The 15,224-nt window shown below is 46.0% G+C and overlaps 3 protein-coding genes across 7 annotated transcripts in view; 1 reads left to right on the top strand and 2 right to left on the bottom strand.

Moving 5' to 3' along the window:
• The window catches only part of LOC120951124 (cadherin-89D-like), a 32,178-nt gene extending 25,061 nt beyond the window's left edge, over positions 1-7,117 (top strand). Inside the window, exons 4-11 of the mRNA XM_040369662.2 lie at positions 50-303; positions 1,041-1,173; positions 1,240-5,016; positions 5,084-5,454; positions 5,534-5,602; positions 5,668-5,874; positions 6,439-6,741; positions 6,826-7,117. Of these exons, the coding sequence (XP_040225596.2) occupies positions 50-303; positions 1,041-1,173; positions 1,240-5,016; positions 5,084-5,454; positions 5,534-5,602; positions 5,668-5,874; positions 6,439-6,741; positions 6,826-6,880 (5,169 nt within the window). The 3' untranslated portion in view covers positions 6,881-7,117. The remainder of the gene's footprint in view (positions 1-49; positions 304-1,040; positions 1,174-1,239; positions 5,017-5,083; positions 5,455-5,533; positions 5,603-5,667; positions 5,875-6,438; positions 6,742-6,825) is intronic.
• A 65-nt stretch (positions 7,118-7,182) lies between these two features.
• LOC120951126 (glutathione S-transferase 2) lies at positions 7,183-8,156 on the bottom strand. Its single transcript, XM_040369664.2, has one exon. The coding sequence runs from the start codon at positions 7,810-7,812 to the stop codon at positions 7,183-7,185; it is 630 nt and encodes a 209-aa protein (XP_040225598.2). The 5' UTR covers positions 7,813-8,156.
• A 1,795-nt stretch (positions 8,157-9,951) lies between these two features.
• On the bottom strand, positions 9,952-14,178 carry LOC120948928 (glutathione S-transferase 1). 5 transcript variants are annotated; one of them, XM_040365798.2, is made up of 3 exons: positions 14,037-14,172; positions 13,731-13,889; positions 9,952-10,560 (listed from the first exon to the last, which is right to left on the bottom strand). In XM_040365798.2, the coding sequence occupies exons 2-3, from the start codon at positions 13,863-13,865 to the stop codon at positions 10,066-10,068; spliced, it is 630 nt and encodes a 209-aa protein (XP_040221732.1). In that variant the 5' UTR covers positions 13,866-13,889; positions 14,037-14,172; the 3' UTR covers positions 9,952-10,065. The 5 variants fall into 5 exon arrangements, with proteins under 5 accessions (XP_040221732.1, XP_040221731.2, XP_040221733.2 ...); XM_040365797.2 differs by lacking the exon at positions 9,952-10,560 and adding an exon at positions 10,578-11,206; XM_040365799.2 differs by lacking the exon at positions 9,952-10,560 and adding an exon at positions 11,316-11,930.
• Positions 14,179-15,224: the final 1,046 nt, after the last annotated feature.

The following is a 15,224-nucleotide window of genomic DNA, read 5'->3' as shown; positions in this document are numbered from 1 at the left end:
CAAATGCACCCAACATTGTATTATTATTGACGCAACCGCCTTTTGACAGGGTAAACCGATTCACATCCCACTGTATATCGAGCCACCGATAATGGCGTTCGATCAGGACTCGCTAAACGAAACGCTCGTCTATGGGATAGTTGCGGGCAACGAGCGCCAGCTGTTCTGGATATCACCGGAAACGGGTGTACTATTTCTGCAGAAGGAGATCGACCTGGATAGCGAGAGCCTGCCAGACAACACGTTTACGCTGCAGATCGAGGCACAGCAGATCAATGATCCGACCAAGAGTGCTTTTGCTAGGTAAGCAGGGACGGGGGCAGCGGAGGAATATGAATATGATACTGGGGCCCTTTCCGTTTGAAGATCGTAGGCTGAAATTTAAGCCTGTCAGCTGTTTGCATTGTATAGCAGTTTTCGAGCAGCTATCTAAGTGAGTATAATATACAGCTGGGCTTATCCCAAGGTGTATGAATTCAGAAGGCTGATTTTTATCGCTTCTGCTTCTGAATGAAAATTGTAAGAGTGTTTTGAGTATTCGTCAACCCTCCAGAAAGCTCGTTGGAGCAAAAGTTTTCACTCGTTCTGTCAAAAAGTGATGTTCGAAATTGGTTATAAAAAATGCTATGAGACCACCTGGACTACATGTACTTTGATTCTAGATTCCACCACGTGATCTCTCCAATGCACATTGTAAAAATGTAAACAACACCGTGTGTTCGCGCAGGTACTCGAATCTAATTCTAGCTTTGTGGCTAGAATAATCTAGACTGAAAATTTACGGCTAGTTTTTTGTGTGGTTTTGTATGGAGTGTTTACATGATTTCTGCCTCCAACTGTCAAACTCCATACAAAAAACTAACTAGAATCGTGAAGGCCCCCACTGTTTAATTCCACTTTCACCTGCCGCGACTAGATTATAATGGACAATGGACTCTATAGCATGTCTATTGTGTATGTCATATGTGACTCTCATGGATCTTACATAACTGCAAGGAGATGTCTGATTCCATGCTCAATTTTTATACATTTGTTTCCAGGGTGGACATAGAAGTAATCGACCTGAACGACAATGTTCCTGAGTTCGAGGTAGATCTGTACAACATCTCCATCATCGAGAACCTTCCGAAAGGGTTTAGCATTCTGCAGGTGAATGCTATTGATCGGGATCAGGTATGTCGTTGTCAAAAAGTGTGTTCTCTCGTTGGATTTGGAAAGTGATAAGTTCTGACTTTTTAGGGAGAGAATGCGGAGTTTTACTACTACCTCATGGACGAGGAACCCAAAGGGGCCTTCATGATTGATCACGGTTCTGGCTGGATAGTGGTTCGTGACGAAACCTTCCTGGACAAGGAGCAGCGCAGTTCGCTCAAGATGAACGTGCATGCCGTCGAGCGGGTTGAGCAGTACGATCGCAGTCGCAACTATGGTAAGGTGCAGGTGGAGATCACACTGCTAGACACGAATGACAATACACCGGAGTTCGAGCAGGGTACGCTGTATGAGTTTAAGACGCACTGCAATGCCTCGATCGGCTCGAAAGTGGGGCAAATACGAGCGCTCGATCCGGACGATCTCGGCAACGGCAAAATCCAATACAGCATCAAAAATGTGCGCCCGAACCTTGTCATTCCATTCCTGCTCGATCCGGATACGGGTGACATACGCGTGTCGGAAGCACTAACGTTCGGCAAGATAGCTTTCTTCGTCGAGGCTCGCGATCAACCGCAGAATCCCTCAGAGTCGCGGTTCAACGTGGCACTCGTTACGATCGATATCGTTTGTCAATCTATTGAGGACATCGAATTTATTGGCGCACCGTACGAGTTTTGGGTCGGTGCCGATGCTGCCATCGGCTCTTCCGTCGGACAGATTCGGACCACATTCGACATGGTGTCGGACGAGGAGATATTCTTCGATCTGCTCCACTCATACCCTGAGGGGGTACCGTTCGCGATCGAAGAGCGGTCCGGCATAGTGACCGTGATTGAGTCAATGGAGAAGTTCGATCGACGATGTTATGAGTTTGAAACCGTAGTATCGTACTTGCCCGATTCTGCCGGCAAAAATGTGGAACAGCTGACGCCCGAAGCCTACAACAGTCTGGAGAAGATCATCGTCACGAACGTTACGATACATGTGATAAAGCACAACTTTATGTTACTTCGGGGCACCAACGCAACGCCGATCGAGTTCCGCGTGAAGGAAAATAAACCGAACACAATGATTGGACAGCTCAAATTCCAGGATTTCCAGGAGCAATGTGATGCAGACGAAAAGGGACTGCCACCGCTGATATCGGTTCGAGGCGACAAGAACCGTGCCGATAGGCAGGTGTTTCAGCTGAATGGAGGAAAGAACCGAACACGCTATGCACGAAGATTTTCACGCGACGTTTCTAGACAGTCCAACTTCATCCGACTGTACCCGCTCGTGGCGTTTGATGCCGTATTCAGCTCGACTGGGAACGGCACACGAAAGGCGAGAAATTCTCGCAATCCAACGAGTGGAGTCCAGTACTCGCTTGTCAATAGCTATGATGTGGCAGATACAGTACGGCTCACAAACGATGGCAAGCTTATGACGATCAAAGGGTTGGATCGAGAAAAGCAGGATGTCATACGAGTGACTATTATTGCCGAGTACTTTTACAAACAACGCACGTTTGCCGGTATCTACCAGGTGGTGATCGTGGTAGAAGACGAGAACGACAATCCGCCCACATTCAATCAGCCCTTTTTCTTGGGTGTGATAGCGGAAAACTCCCCCATCGGTACTGAGATCGTGTTGAACAATCCGATCATCATCTCGGACATGGATGCGGCAGGTCCAAACAGTGAATATGAGCTGCTGCTGTCCGGAGAGTCAAACTCGTTTGTAGCTCAGTTCTCTAACTCGACGCTTTCAAACTATAACAAAACGGTGGCACACATATTCCGCAATCTGCAGATAGCTAATATCGATCCGGGCGAATCTCGACTGCGCCCAGACTATCGTCCAAACAAACAGTTGGAGCCCGGGAATGCCAGTACCCCGCACTATAACATATTGTTCATGGGCCCGAACAAACTCGATCGGGAGGAGATTGAAAGTCTGACACTGAAGATGATGGCTACCGATCGGGATAACCTGATGTCAGAGGTTGAGCTCAAAATACTTATACTGGACGTAAATGATTGTGCCCCGGTCTTTGAGCGCATAGCTATCTTCCGCAAGAGCCGCTGCGAGATGATCGAAAACACAAGCGACCTGGAGCTTATGTATCTGGACGAGATTGAGACGGAGGTGTTGCCCGAGTTCATGGACGCGGGTCTCATGGAGATGAACAGCCGTGTTTCGTACGGTGTGGATAGTTTGTTCGAGATGGTCCAATCGGCACCTTACGTCGGAATGCCGCGGCTGTACGATAGCCAGTCGGTTATGGTCAATCGTACTGCCGATCGCGAACATCTCACAATGCGTCGGAAACTCTACAAGCAGAAGGTTCGGCAACGTGGTCGCAATACGCGTGCCGTTGCCAAGAAATCGCAGCTTAAGTTTGCTCTGCCCGAAAACGTCGAGGTGGGAAAGGTGATCTTCAAGCTGACGGCAAACGATGATGATTTTGAGAAGAACTCCAAGGTCTTCTATGAGGTCGTTGGCCAGACTGAGCTTAACAGTGGTGAGCGAGTTAGCTACTTTAGGATCGATCGGAACAATGGAGAGTTACGTGTGGCGAACCGTTTGCCCCCGGAAACTGATGTTAAGCTAAACATCACAGCCAAGGACGTTGGTGGCCTATCGGACATGCTTCATGTACAGTTCCGGGTGTATGACGTCAACGATAATGCGCCCGTGTTCGAGAAACAGTGGTACACGTTTAACGTCGACGAAGGATCGTACCCAATTACGGGCAAAAAGATCGGCCAGGTACGGGCCAACGATGAGGATACCGGAATGAACGGTAATGTGACGTACATGCTGATAACCGATGGTGACCAGAAGATACCATTCTCGATCTCTCCACTGGACGGTACGATTCGAGTTAGCGGAGAGATCGATCGCGAAATGATCGCATCGTATCGGTTTCGAGTACTCGCATCCGATAACAATTTCGATCTCAAGCTTTCGGCCATGGTAGACGTAGAGGTGATCGTGATGGATCGCAATGATAATAACCCGGAGTTCACCGCCTACGATGATCTGAGAAGCGATCGTAACAACATCAAACGACTGCCCGTCTATGTGGCGTATCTGGATGTAAATGCTAAGGTGGGAACGTTCGTCAAACAGGTCATGGCAAGGGACAGCGACTTCCGAGAGAATGGAAATGGACTGGTGATCTACTCGCTTACCGGCCAGAACGATGTTCTGCAGTTCAGCATCGATCCAAAGGATGGTGTCGTTACGACGGCTTCCAAATTTACACCGAGCGAGGCTGGAACGAGAAAAACCTACGAACATTTGAACGTTACCGTCGTGGCATCGGATTTTGGAACTCCACCGCGCTCAAGCATGGCGTTGCTCATTGTGAATCTACAGGGCGACACACTTCAACAGCATCCGGTGGAAGAAAGGCCACCCCTATTTCCGTACAAGTACTACGAGATCGAGCTACGTGAAAACGACCCCGCCCCGCGAATCGTGCTCAACGTCACGCTCTCCAAGCGTTACGCCAACGATCCATTCCGGTGGGAAATTGTGGGCGACACGTTCGACGATCAGTTTCGGATTGATGAACGAAATGGTTCCCTTTGGCTGCTACGACCACTGGATCGGGAGGAGCGTGACTCGTACGACGTTCGAATTCGGGTGCAGAAGATCAAACGAGAAACACGCAATATTCCCAGCGTCCTGTACGCGTTGGAGAATCCTGTTAAACGGAAAAGCCACCGGTTGTTTGAAAACGAAGTGGAGATAATGATCAAGGTGGTGGATGTGAATGACAATGCGCCAGTGTTTCGCGATAACTATGGACCAATCATCTCGGTCGTGCCAGATACAGCCAATTACGGTTACGCGGTCATGAAGGTGGAGGTGAGTTGATGTTCTATGCAGCATGTAAATGAGATTGCAAAAATTATGAATTTCTTGGTCATTATAGGCTACGGATGACGATGCCGGCAGCAACGGTGAGGTGCGTTACTCACTCCTCAACGAACCAGCGCGTCTATTTGCGATAGACTCGCTCACAGGACAGATACGGCTGCTTAACTCGCTGGCATCGTTCAAAGAGAAGGTGTTTGGATTCGATGTGAAGGCAACGGACCGAGAAGGCGCGGACGATGGCAAGTCCACCATAGCCAACGTGTTCGTTTACGTGCTGCATGCACACCAGGAAGTGTGCCTGATCCTAGCCGGGCTCCCGGTAGACATTGAGAAGCAGCTGGGCATGATTTCGTCCAGCTTGAGCACCGCCACCGGTTACGATATTCGAATACGAGCACTTGAAACAAACACAAAAGTGGATGATGCGTGAGTGTGACATTCGGCAATGAGCTTCATCTTCATAGAGATTCTAATTACATTGTCTTTTTATTACGCTTACTTGCAGTACAAACCTATACTTATACGCAATCGATCGGAAAACCAACGGGCTGGTAGAGATGACCGAACTGCAAAGGTAATTCAATCCCAACCCTTCTTCAGCATCAAAAATTTCTCTGTACCTGTCATATCGTTCTACAGGTCACTTTCACGGCTAGACATGTCAAACCTGAAACCGAACCTGCCCATCATCGAGCTCACCGAGCTGGCGGTAAATTCGATCGAACCGCACTCCTTCGATGCAGCCGGCATGAAAGGCATCGAGCTGGCCACGGTCGTTATTGGAGGGCTGATTTTTGCCGGAGGAACTGCCACGGCTCTCTGTATTGCGTGCGCCCGTTACAGGCGGTAGGTATCAACACCATGCGCTCTTAACGTTGTCATCTCATTGCACCACTCATTTTGCACGTTCATTTCCAACACGTCGCACACCACCTCTCATCAACAGATACACACGCTATTGAAATGTATCACCTACAGTGCCATTGAAGCATTGTGATCACACTCTCCCATCATCGCCATCGCCCCTCGGTATTACATTTAACCGGTGTAAGAATACTAACACAAATCATCCTCGTAATCATGGTCAGAACTCTTAACCTGTGCCGCAGAAGCAGACAAGCTAATTTGGTTCCTCTCTCACTTATTCTCACGGACGAAGCTGTATTTCTTGTTATTGTTGTTGTCCATCCGAACATTCTCCCTCCAGTATGATTACACTATCGCTTGCCCACCCATGAAAGGTGTGCAATCAAATTCCTATTTTCTCGTTTTGTAAATACTGCCATGTTTTTTTTTTTTCAAATTGCTCGCGATAATCGCCTTCGGTCTGAGACTAATGATTCCCCTCCACGTTTTCCGTTTAAAATCTGTTCGCTTTCGATCCTACCCATCCACGCATCCCTCAAACAGCCTAATACCGCTGCCGAATGGTGTTGGATCTGGTGGTGGAGCTGGCGGAGCAGGAGTAGGAGGAGGTAGCAGCAATACGTCCGCCGAGGACGTCCGTGTACGCGGCACAGTGTCACGGCTCGGGCTCGGCAGCAATAACAACACCATGGGCAGTACACGACCCATCACCGGTGCCGACATACAGCCTGTAATCAATCGGTCCGACCTGAAGAGTTCGATCTTCCATCCCAACTTCCACCGACAGTTTGTCACCAACATCAGTACAGAAGCGGTCCCAGAGCACAGTAACGAAGGAAATAATAGGTAAGACAGGATGTCAAGTCCTTTGCATCGCTTTTAGTACTCCCCGATAAATCTATTCTTTTTTTTTGCTTTTGACCTGTTTAGTGATAGCTACGAGGACTCACTGAAGGACTCACTGACGTCAAACACGAGCCTATGACAATCGGGGAACCCTCCAGGGAGGACCTACTACACTGTACAGTTTAGACATAAGGGAGATCCAGAGGAGTATAGCGGTGCAGACTGAAGTCGATAGGCAAATTGTGTGATTGTTGATTCGTTTTTAAGTTAGGCTCTAGTGAACTGTGTACCACAACCGCAACATCGCAATTGAGTCATTGAACCGGCTCCCATTACAGGGGATGCAACCGACTGTGTAAATAAATCTGTAAGCGTACGCTTCATCGGATACATTTTAAAAGAGTGTTTTATTGTCGTACCTATTGCAGATATTTTAACGATTTATTTATATGTTAAAAACTCCTTCGCACCCGAAACGTTCGCCTGTGCTCCTGGACACGAGGCCACCATTGTGACGTACCATCGATCGACATGGACGTACGGTCGCAGAATGAATCCCAACGTACAGGCTGTAGCTAACGTGGCAAACAGACTTATATCAGCTATGGTCATCTTCGATCCAGCCACAAACTCGTGCTCACTAAGAAAGATGTTGAGTAGCTCTACCGCTTTTTCAAAGGCTAGCCTCTTCCTGCCATCAGGAGCAGCGTTGCCAAATACTTGCGGGTGGTAAAAATCAGCAAACCTTGGATATAGCACGCAGGCATCGAAAAATAACCGTTGATTGACGATGGCTCGCTGGATAATGTCTTTGGGATACCAATCGTTATCTTCGTCGCCATACTGATCGCAGAGATATATTAGTGCTGCACGCGACTCGGACAGTACCAGTGAACCGTCGACCAGCGTGGGGATCGTACGCTGAGGGTTAAGCTTGGTAAACTGCGGTGATCGATGAGCACCAGCCATGAGATCGAGATACTTAAGGTTTAGCTTCACGTGAACTGCTTCTGCCACCATTTGTACCGCCCGACACGGTGCCGACCCGGGAAGATAGTAAAAATCCAACATTGCCACGATCGCAGTAGGAGTTACAGCAGAAAACGAAGGATGACTAGCGTTAAGAAGATTGCGCGTGCGGCATTTTATAGCCGCCCAGAATGTAGATTACAATATCGCTTTCCTTGTGCGCTCCAAAACAAGTAAAACAATTAGTCATTTTCAGTGAGGTGAAATTTATTTTATTTTAATTGTTAACAGCGATTGGTCTTATCAAGCGCATGCGAGGCACTGAGCGTAATCCAAACAATGCGCGCACATTGGAAGCTAGGTGTTGTATGAACTGTTTTTATTTTCATACCTTTTTTTAAACCTTGTCAGTTTAAACTTGGGTCAGTTTCAAACCAAATCTTCAAGAATACCAAATCTTCAAAGAATAGAATAGAAATTTTTCTGCAATCATGGAGACATATTTGTTCAGATAAAACTAAATTATATGCTATAAATTATTTGAAAAAATATTTACAAGCGTCTTGATCTTCTTCATGAGTTTTAAATTTTAGAAAAAGGAAGCATGACATAAACGGAACATAGTTCGGTAAATTCGTTATTATAACAGCACTGTTATTGTTTTGCCACAATATGGTACAAAGGAAAAAGTGCAATAATACAATATGAACAAATAAATAAAGAACAACAACCACAATTATTTTAGTTTTAAAATGTTTCATTTTCTTAACAAATTATAAATATACGGGTATGCAAATCGCAAACTTAAAACTGTGAAAAAGTCCCTGATTCAATGAAACCTTTTAACGCTTTAAAACAGTGTTTGAAATAAAACGTTTCATTTGAAATAGCGCTTGAAATATTTCAAACTCGCTAGGAAAGACGTTTCAAGAGCGTCGTGGCTCGTTTATCCGTGCTAGTTCAGCATGTTTGCAGTATTCGGGCGTCACACGGATAACGATAACCGAGCAAACTATATTCGCTAAATGGTGTTATTTCAGTGACGAGGCAAACAATCTACAAAAAATATTCATTGTAAAAATATTGAGGAAAAGCCATAGTTGAGTTAAATTAAAAGAACACACGAGGCTCTGCAGCAAAACAGTTAGCTTTTCAGTTAAGAATTCAAAATCTCACCGCCAAATGTTATCGTCGAGTCTTGAATGCAACATATTTGTGTTAAAGCACGAATATGAAATCTTTCGTTAAATTCCTTTCAAATCAAATGAAGGTGCTCATACAATTGTGAATTACAGAATGCTTATGCCTATATTTTAGCTTATTAAAATAATGTTTCTCAAAACTACGATCGATTACACTTTGTCGTCTCTTTACATATAGTTTAAGAGTTGCAGGTATTACTGAATATAAATATATTTACTGTTGATGTTTTCTGAAAACTACCGTAGTAATATTCGAATAAACTTCATTCAATTTAAAATCAGAAAATATTTTACTATAATGTTGTCCAAGTAATGAAAACAAAATACTTACTGAAATATGATTTTTTCTATAAAATAAGTATTCCCACTGCTGTCACATCAACTCCATTTATTGTGTTATAATTGTTCTTCATATATGCAGAAAATATGTTAAATGATATTAGAGTAATATACTACATGAAATTATCGTTAAATGGAGTGTATAAAGTCATTCGTAAAATCATGAAAAAAACTGATATCTATTTTTTCTATAGATTCATAGTTTGTGGCTAAAAACTACAATTACTTGAATGCAACCTGAAGCAATCGTTTTTTATACGTTTCTCGCGCTTATGTAATGGGCATCATGTTTGCTACCTCTTCGTCAATGCTTCGCTGTATATTTGCTGACTCATGGCTGCAATAATCCGTGAAGCATAAGAATATCGTCATCTAAGAGGTATTTCATATCCTCTATAAGCAAAAATGTAAAAAAAAACGCCTTGAAGCTATGTAGCACACAAGGAAAAGAAAACGAGAGCAAAACCGGAATTGCGCGTTGTTCAGTCCAATGCGCGTTGTTGCTTCAATTAGTTCGAACCGCATGGTCGTTGGACCTTCGAGCGGTGCATGGAATGGATTACCGTTTGCCCTTAGCGTGCCACAACCGCATTCCAATCTCCGCATAATTTTTAACCCCACGTCTTACCTTTAAGATCACCGCATTTTCTCTCTCTTTCTCAACTAGCGCAGATCAGTAACCAAGGAAAAGAAAATAACCTTTTGTGTATGTGTATCTGTAAGGCATTGGGTGATGTATTTCTATAATCTATTGCGACCGCCCTGCTTGTAAGCAGCATCCACCGGTGAAAGGTGGTTTAGGACAGTTTACAGTTTAGGACAAGAATTTTGCCTTGAATTCGTCGGCACCGGCCTGGTTCAGAGCGTATCCGGGGGCGTTTGCTTTGCAGCGAGCGAACCACGCAGCCACGTTCGGGTAGGGGGCAAAGTCGAAGCCGGCCACCTCGTAGGTGGCGATCGTCGCAGCCAGACTCAGATCGGCAATTGTGAGATCGTTGCCAGCGGCATACTCCTGACCCTCCAGGAAGGTGTTCAGGAAACCGACCGCATCCTTCATCTTCTTCTCATTTTCCGGGTTGGCCGGCTGCTTGGCGAAGATTTGAGGATAGTGGTAGTCAGCGAAGCGCTGGTATAGAGTGCCCATGTCGAAGTACAGTCGCTGGTTTACGACGGCACGCTTCTGCGGGTCCTTCGGGTACAGCTTGTCGTCCTTGCCGTACTTCTCCGCCAGATAGATCTGGATGGCACGCGACTCCCACAGGGCGAATCCATTGTCGACCAGCGTTGGAATGCAGTGTTGAGGATTGAGCTAGAAAATAAATCCGTACCGTTAGACATTTACAACTATATAAGGATTGCACACAACAGGTGTTTTTTTCTTAATGTGTGCACACGTGTTCTTTATTGTCTAGTGTGCAATATTTTACGAGCACAACCGTTCAATGTTTAACTTTATCGAAAAAGGGCCTAGCTGCTTCAGCCCAGCTCCGGTTTGTGTCCGAAGCGGGAATCAATTCGGGCATGCTCTTATACCATCGCAGAACATTTACATACGCACTGAAATCATACCCTGCCACCTCGAACGTAGTAAGTGTCGCGTACAGGCTAATATCAGCTAACGAATAACCATTTCCTCCCGCCACAAACCGTTCACCTTCGAGAAAAGTATCGAGAAACGCTAAAGCTTCCCCAATTTTTGCAAAGTTTGCCTCATTAGCTGGTGCTCCCTCGAAGATTTGTGGATAATAGTAGTCACCGAAGCGCTGATACAGCGTTCCCATGTCGAAATATAAGCGCTGGTTGACGATGGCTCGTTTTTGTGGATCAGTTGGATACAGAGAGTCGTTGTTGCTCTGTTTCCCGTACTTCTCCACCAGATAACACATGATCGCTCGGGACTCCCACAGAGCAAATCCACTGTCCACGAGCGTCGGCACACAGTGCTGTGGATTCAGCTACAAACGTAGATCACATAATGGAGGAAAACAAGATATCAAGAACGGACCTCGAGAGCATTTGATTTGGCACAGGATAAAATAAAACCATGCAAAAGTAAACAAACCATTGGTGTTAAACAAGATGAAAAATCAAACAGACAGACTTTTCATTTTTATTGTAAATACATGTTAAAACAACAACACTCCAACCCGTAGATGTCACCAACTTTACAAGCATTGAACCGGTTTACTTCTCAAAGTACTTCTTGAACTCCTCAATGCCAGCTTGGTTAATCGCGGCGCCGGGCGCTTCCTTGCGAATGTTTTCGTACCACGCAGCGACGTGTTGGTACTTGGCCAAATCGAACCCGGCTACGTCGTACGTCGAGATTGTGGCCAAGATGGACAGGTCGGCAATCGTGAGACTATCACCTGCCACGTACTTGTGCCCGTCCAGGAAGGTGTTCAGAAAGCCAACTGCATCCTTCATCTTCTGTTCATTTTCTGGATTGGCCGGTTGCTTAGCGAAGATTTGAGGATAGTAGTAGTCAGCAAAGCGCTGGTATAGAGTGCCCATGTCGAAGTACATTCGCTGGTTTACTACGGCACGCTTCTGCGGGTCCTTGGGGTACAGCTTGTCGTCCTTGCCGTACTTCTCCGCCAGATAAGTACAGATAGCGCGGGACTCCCACAGGGCGAATCCATTGTCGACCAGCGTTGGAATGCAGTGTTGTGGGTTAATCTAGGTTAGGAATTTGGGAGTGACGTGGGGTTGGTAGTGGGCAGGAGGAGTTTACAGCATCCAGGATGCGTCACACGTTAACCAGAGCGTAAATAAAGAAAAACAAGCCAATTGATAAGGAATAATTTTAATCATCTATTCGGAATTGCACTCAATTTGTACTATCGGAGAGACATAACACAAACAATTGTTTAATCAACTTCATTGTACGCCAAAGAGAATCCAAATTTGAGCAATATTGACACACACGAGATCAAACGGAAGTTCGAGATAGGAAGCTGCATTGTGTTGGTCCGACAGTAACTACAAGACCAGCGAAAGCAACAGCATGATAAGAAATGAAAGCCGATGTGTAATGAATCAAGAGACAAGAGATAGGAAAACAGGCGGTGTACAGAGCACAGCAAGCCAGCTAACAAGCCGTGCGACCCAAGCTGCCCAATTATTTTTGTCTGAAATAGAGCCCAAAAATTTTTGCTCCCGCCAAGTTCTTATCAGCAGCCGGTACTATATTGCCGGTCTGCTCGTACCATCGGTGGATGTTTTCATATCGCCGCAGATCGTACCCGGCAGCTTCGAACGTTGCAATCGAGGCCAAAATGCTGAAATCCGCAATGGTTGGATCATCTCCGCCCGCGACGAACCGCTCGCCCTCGAGAAAGGTGTTGAGAAACTCGAGCGCCTGCTCCATCGAACGCAGCCGATCCGGATCGCCGGCGACCTTCTTGCCAAAGATCTGTGGATAGTAGTACTCGGCAAAACGTTGATACAGTATGGCCACATCAAAGAACAGTCGCTGGTGAACGACAGCACGGCGGCGCGGATCACCCGGATACAGCCGTTCTGCGAGGGCTGGATCGTGGGCGCAGTACTTCTCGACGAGATAGATCTGGATTGCACGCGACTCCCACAGCACGAACCCGTCCTCATCGACCAGCGTCGGAATGCAGTGTTGCGGGTTTAGCTTTTAGTGTTTGAGATCATAGGAGTGTACAGGCTCGTTAAAACGCATCCAGAAAAAAGCGGCATGCGAAACAACATGAATTTCCTCGCCGCATATGCATGCGCTCATGAGTGAGTTTTAATGGCCGCTGATTGCATCTGGACGAGACGCACGAAGACATGTGAAAAACTCCCCACAAATGCTAATCTATATGAACACAGCAACCACAGCGACGCAAATAAATGAAACCCCCACCAACGGACACCAATGTAATGAAAAGGTGTGGTATGATATGCAGTTCTCGTCTCGCTGACGCATGCATTTGCATATTTTTCTTTTTTTTTACAAATGGAAGTTCCAAATTAAACTCACCAGCCCATACTAGGACAATGGCGAACCGCTTACGATTGATTGAGCTGGAGAAACTTTTTCATCAATCCAAAATGGCGATACGGCGGTTCACCGCCCCCAGCTACCATGGCAACAGCTATACACACACAGCAACGGGGAAGCATAGCTTGCCGGCGTCACAAACGGCCATTCTCTTTTACGGTCCCGGGTGATTTCTTCCCTTACTTGTGCAACTTCTTCCTAACCGCCCTGTCGCTTGAACACGCAATTGAAGCTCGAGAAAAATCAATGAGATGGAAATGAGAAAATTGATTTTTCCTTCTGCGATGGCACACTTTTGGCGTTAGAACCAAACTACACATTAACGCACACACAGACACACACGTTCAAAAAAACACAATTAAGACAAGCACACTGTTGAGTACACATGCGGATGGAACGGTTTTCCAAATGGAAAACACAAACTGGGTACAATGAAAAATGGATCCCAAAATTGGTTCACCTACCTTCAGGAACTCCGGCTTCATGTGCTCGCCCTTCATCAGGTCGGTGAGCTTCAGGTTCAGCTCAACGCCAACGGCGGCCGCCGTCATCTGGACGGCACGGCACGGGGCAGATCCGGGTAGGTAATAGAAATCCATGATGATTAGTGGAGATTGGAGATTCTGGGGACGGTAACGAAGCGAAATGGATAGAAACGAGAAACTTAGTACGATGTGTCTTAACGTAGCAATTAACACTGGTTTCTTCAACACACACACACACAAGCACCTAGAGATAAAAAAATCTCTTTGAAACAAAAAAAAACTCACCAAACACAAACACAGTTAATGAGATACACTGACAGACGATGCGGGAGACAACACGATTGCTGTGACGATGATCCTCAACCAGCGAAGACTTCGACAGTAATACGCGATCCGATGGCTTGCCGGGCCGCATATAAACGGCCGACGCTTGCTGTGTGTTGGCACGCAAACATCGAGAACCAACACAACGGATTCGAGCGATGTATTCACGGTGGTCAGAAATAAAAGGTAGGAATTATTATATATGTAATAACAAATTTAGTAAGTGTAACTTGTGTTTTAGTCCCCCTTAAAGAAAGGAAGGGTGGTATTAAGTTGTTTTAACATTTTTTGTGTCATTTTAATCAAGTTAAGATTTCTTTGGCGATTTCTTACTTCATAGTAGAAAAAATTAAATATTTATTTTGTACATTTTTTTATATTTTTAAACTGCTTAAAGCGTTAAAAACATGTTTAATATATATCCTATGACATTTGAAATTAAATTGATCCCATAGTGCAGCATCTGCTCCCCATGTTTGGTCGTATCTGTGGGGCAGCGACACACAAAAGCAGCATCGCGTCGCGATACGCAAACACATTGAAACGTTTGCCGGCCGGTTTTTTTCCCCTACCGGGAACGTGGGCAGCGGTTGCCTCTCCCCGTACTCCCAAGCTGCAACTGGCCCTGTACCAGTCAAGATGGCTTTCAAATATTGACCCATAGCAAATGAGTGCTTCGTTGCAGAAAAACTATCAAACAATCGCAGGGAGGTAAAACACACCAACTGGAGGGTGCGATGCAGTGAACTGTGCAAGTGCATCTGCCCGCAAATGCGTCCCCCTTCGTTCGTGGGACATAAAATTACCTCCGCTAGCCTGCCGCCGATTTTTTTCTCAAACAAGCGTCCCCTTCGTTTTTGGCAACTGTGTGCGTGTGTTTCGGGCCGTGTAGATTCGACACACGAAACGTCCAGAAGAGTTTGGCGTGCCTTGCTTGCTACACACATCCGCATCCACTTGTGCCTATTCATCCATCCTCCATTGCCGTTACCGTTGCTCACACGAAAATCCCCTGCGGTGGGGGACGATGACTTTGTGTGTCGTTTCGGGCGAGCGATTCAAACGGCGTAACTACTCTACAACGGCCACGGTGACGTGGGGCAACTGGAAGTTTTCGGTTGAGGTAAAACTATCACGGTAATGGTAATA

This window comes from Anopheles coluzzii, chromosome 2, assembly GCF_943734685.1.
Source record: "Anopheles coluzzii chromosome 2, AcolN3, whole genome shotgun sequence".
Lineage (NCBI taxonomy): Eukaryota > Metazoa > Arthropoda > Insecta > Diptera > Culicidae > Anopheles > Anopheles coluzzii.
This window is presented reverse-complemented; position numbering and strand designations above follow the sequence as displayed.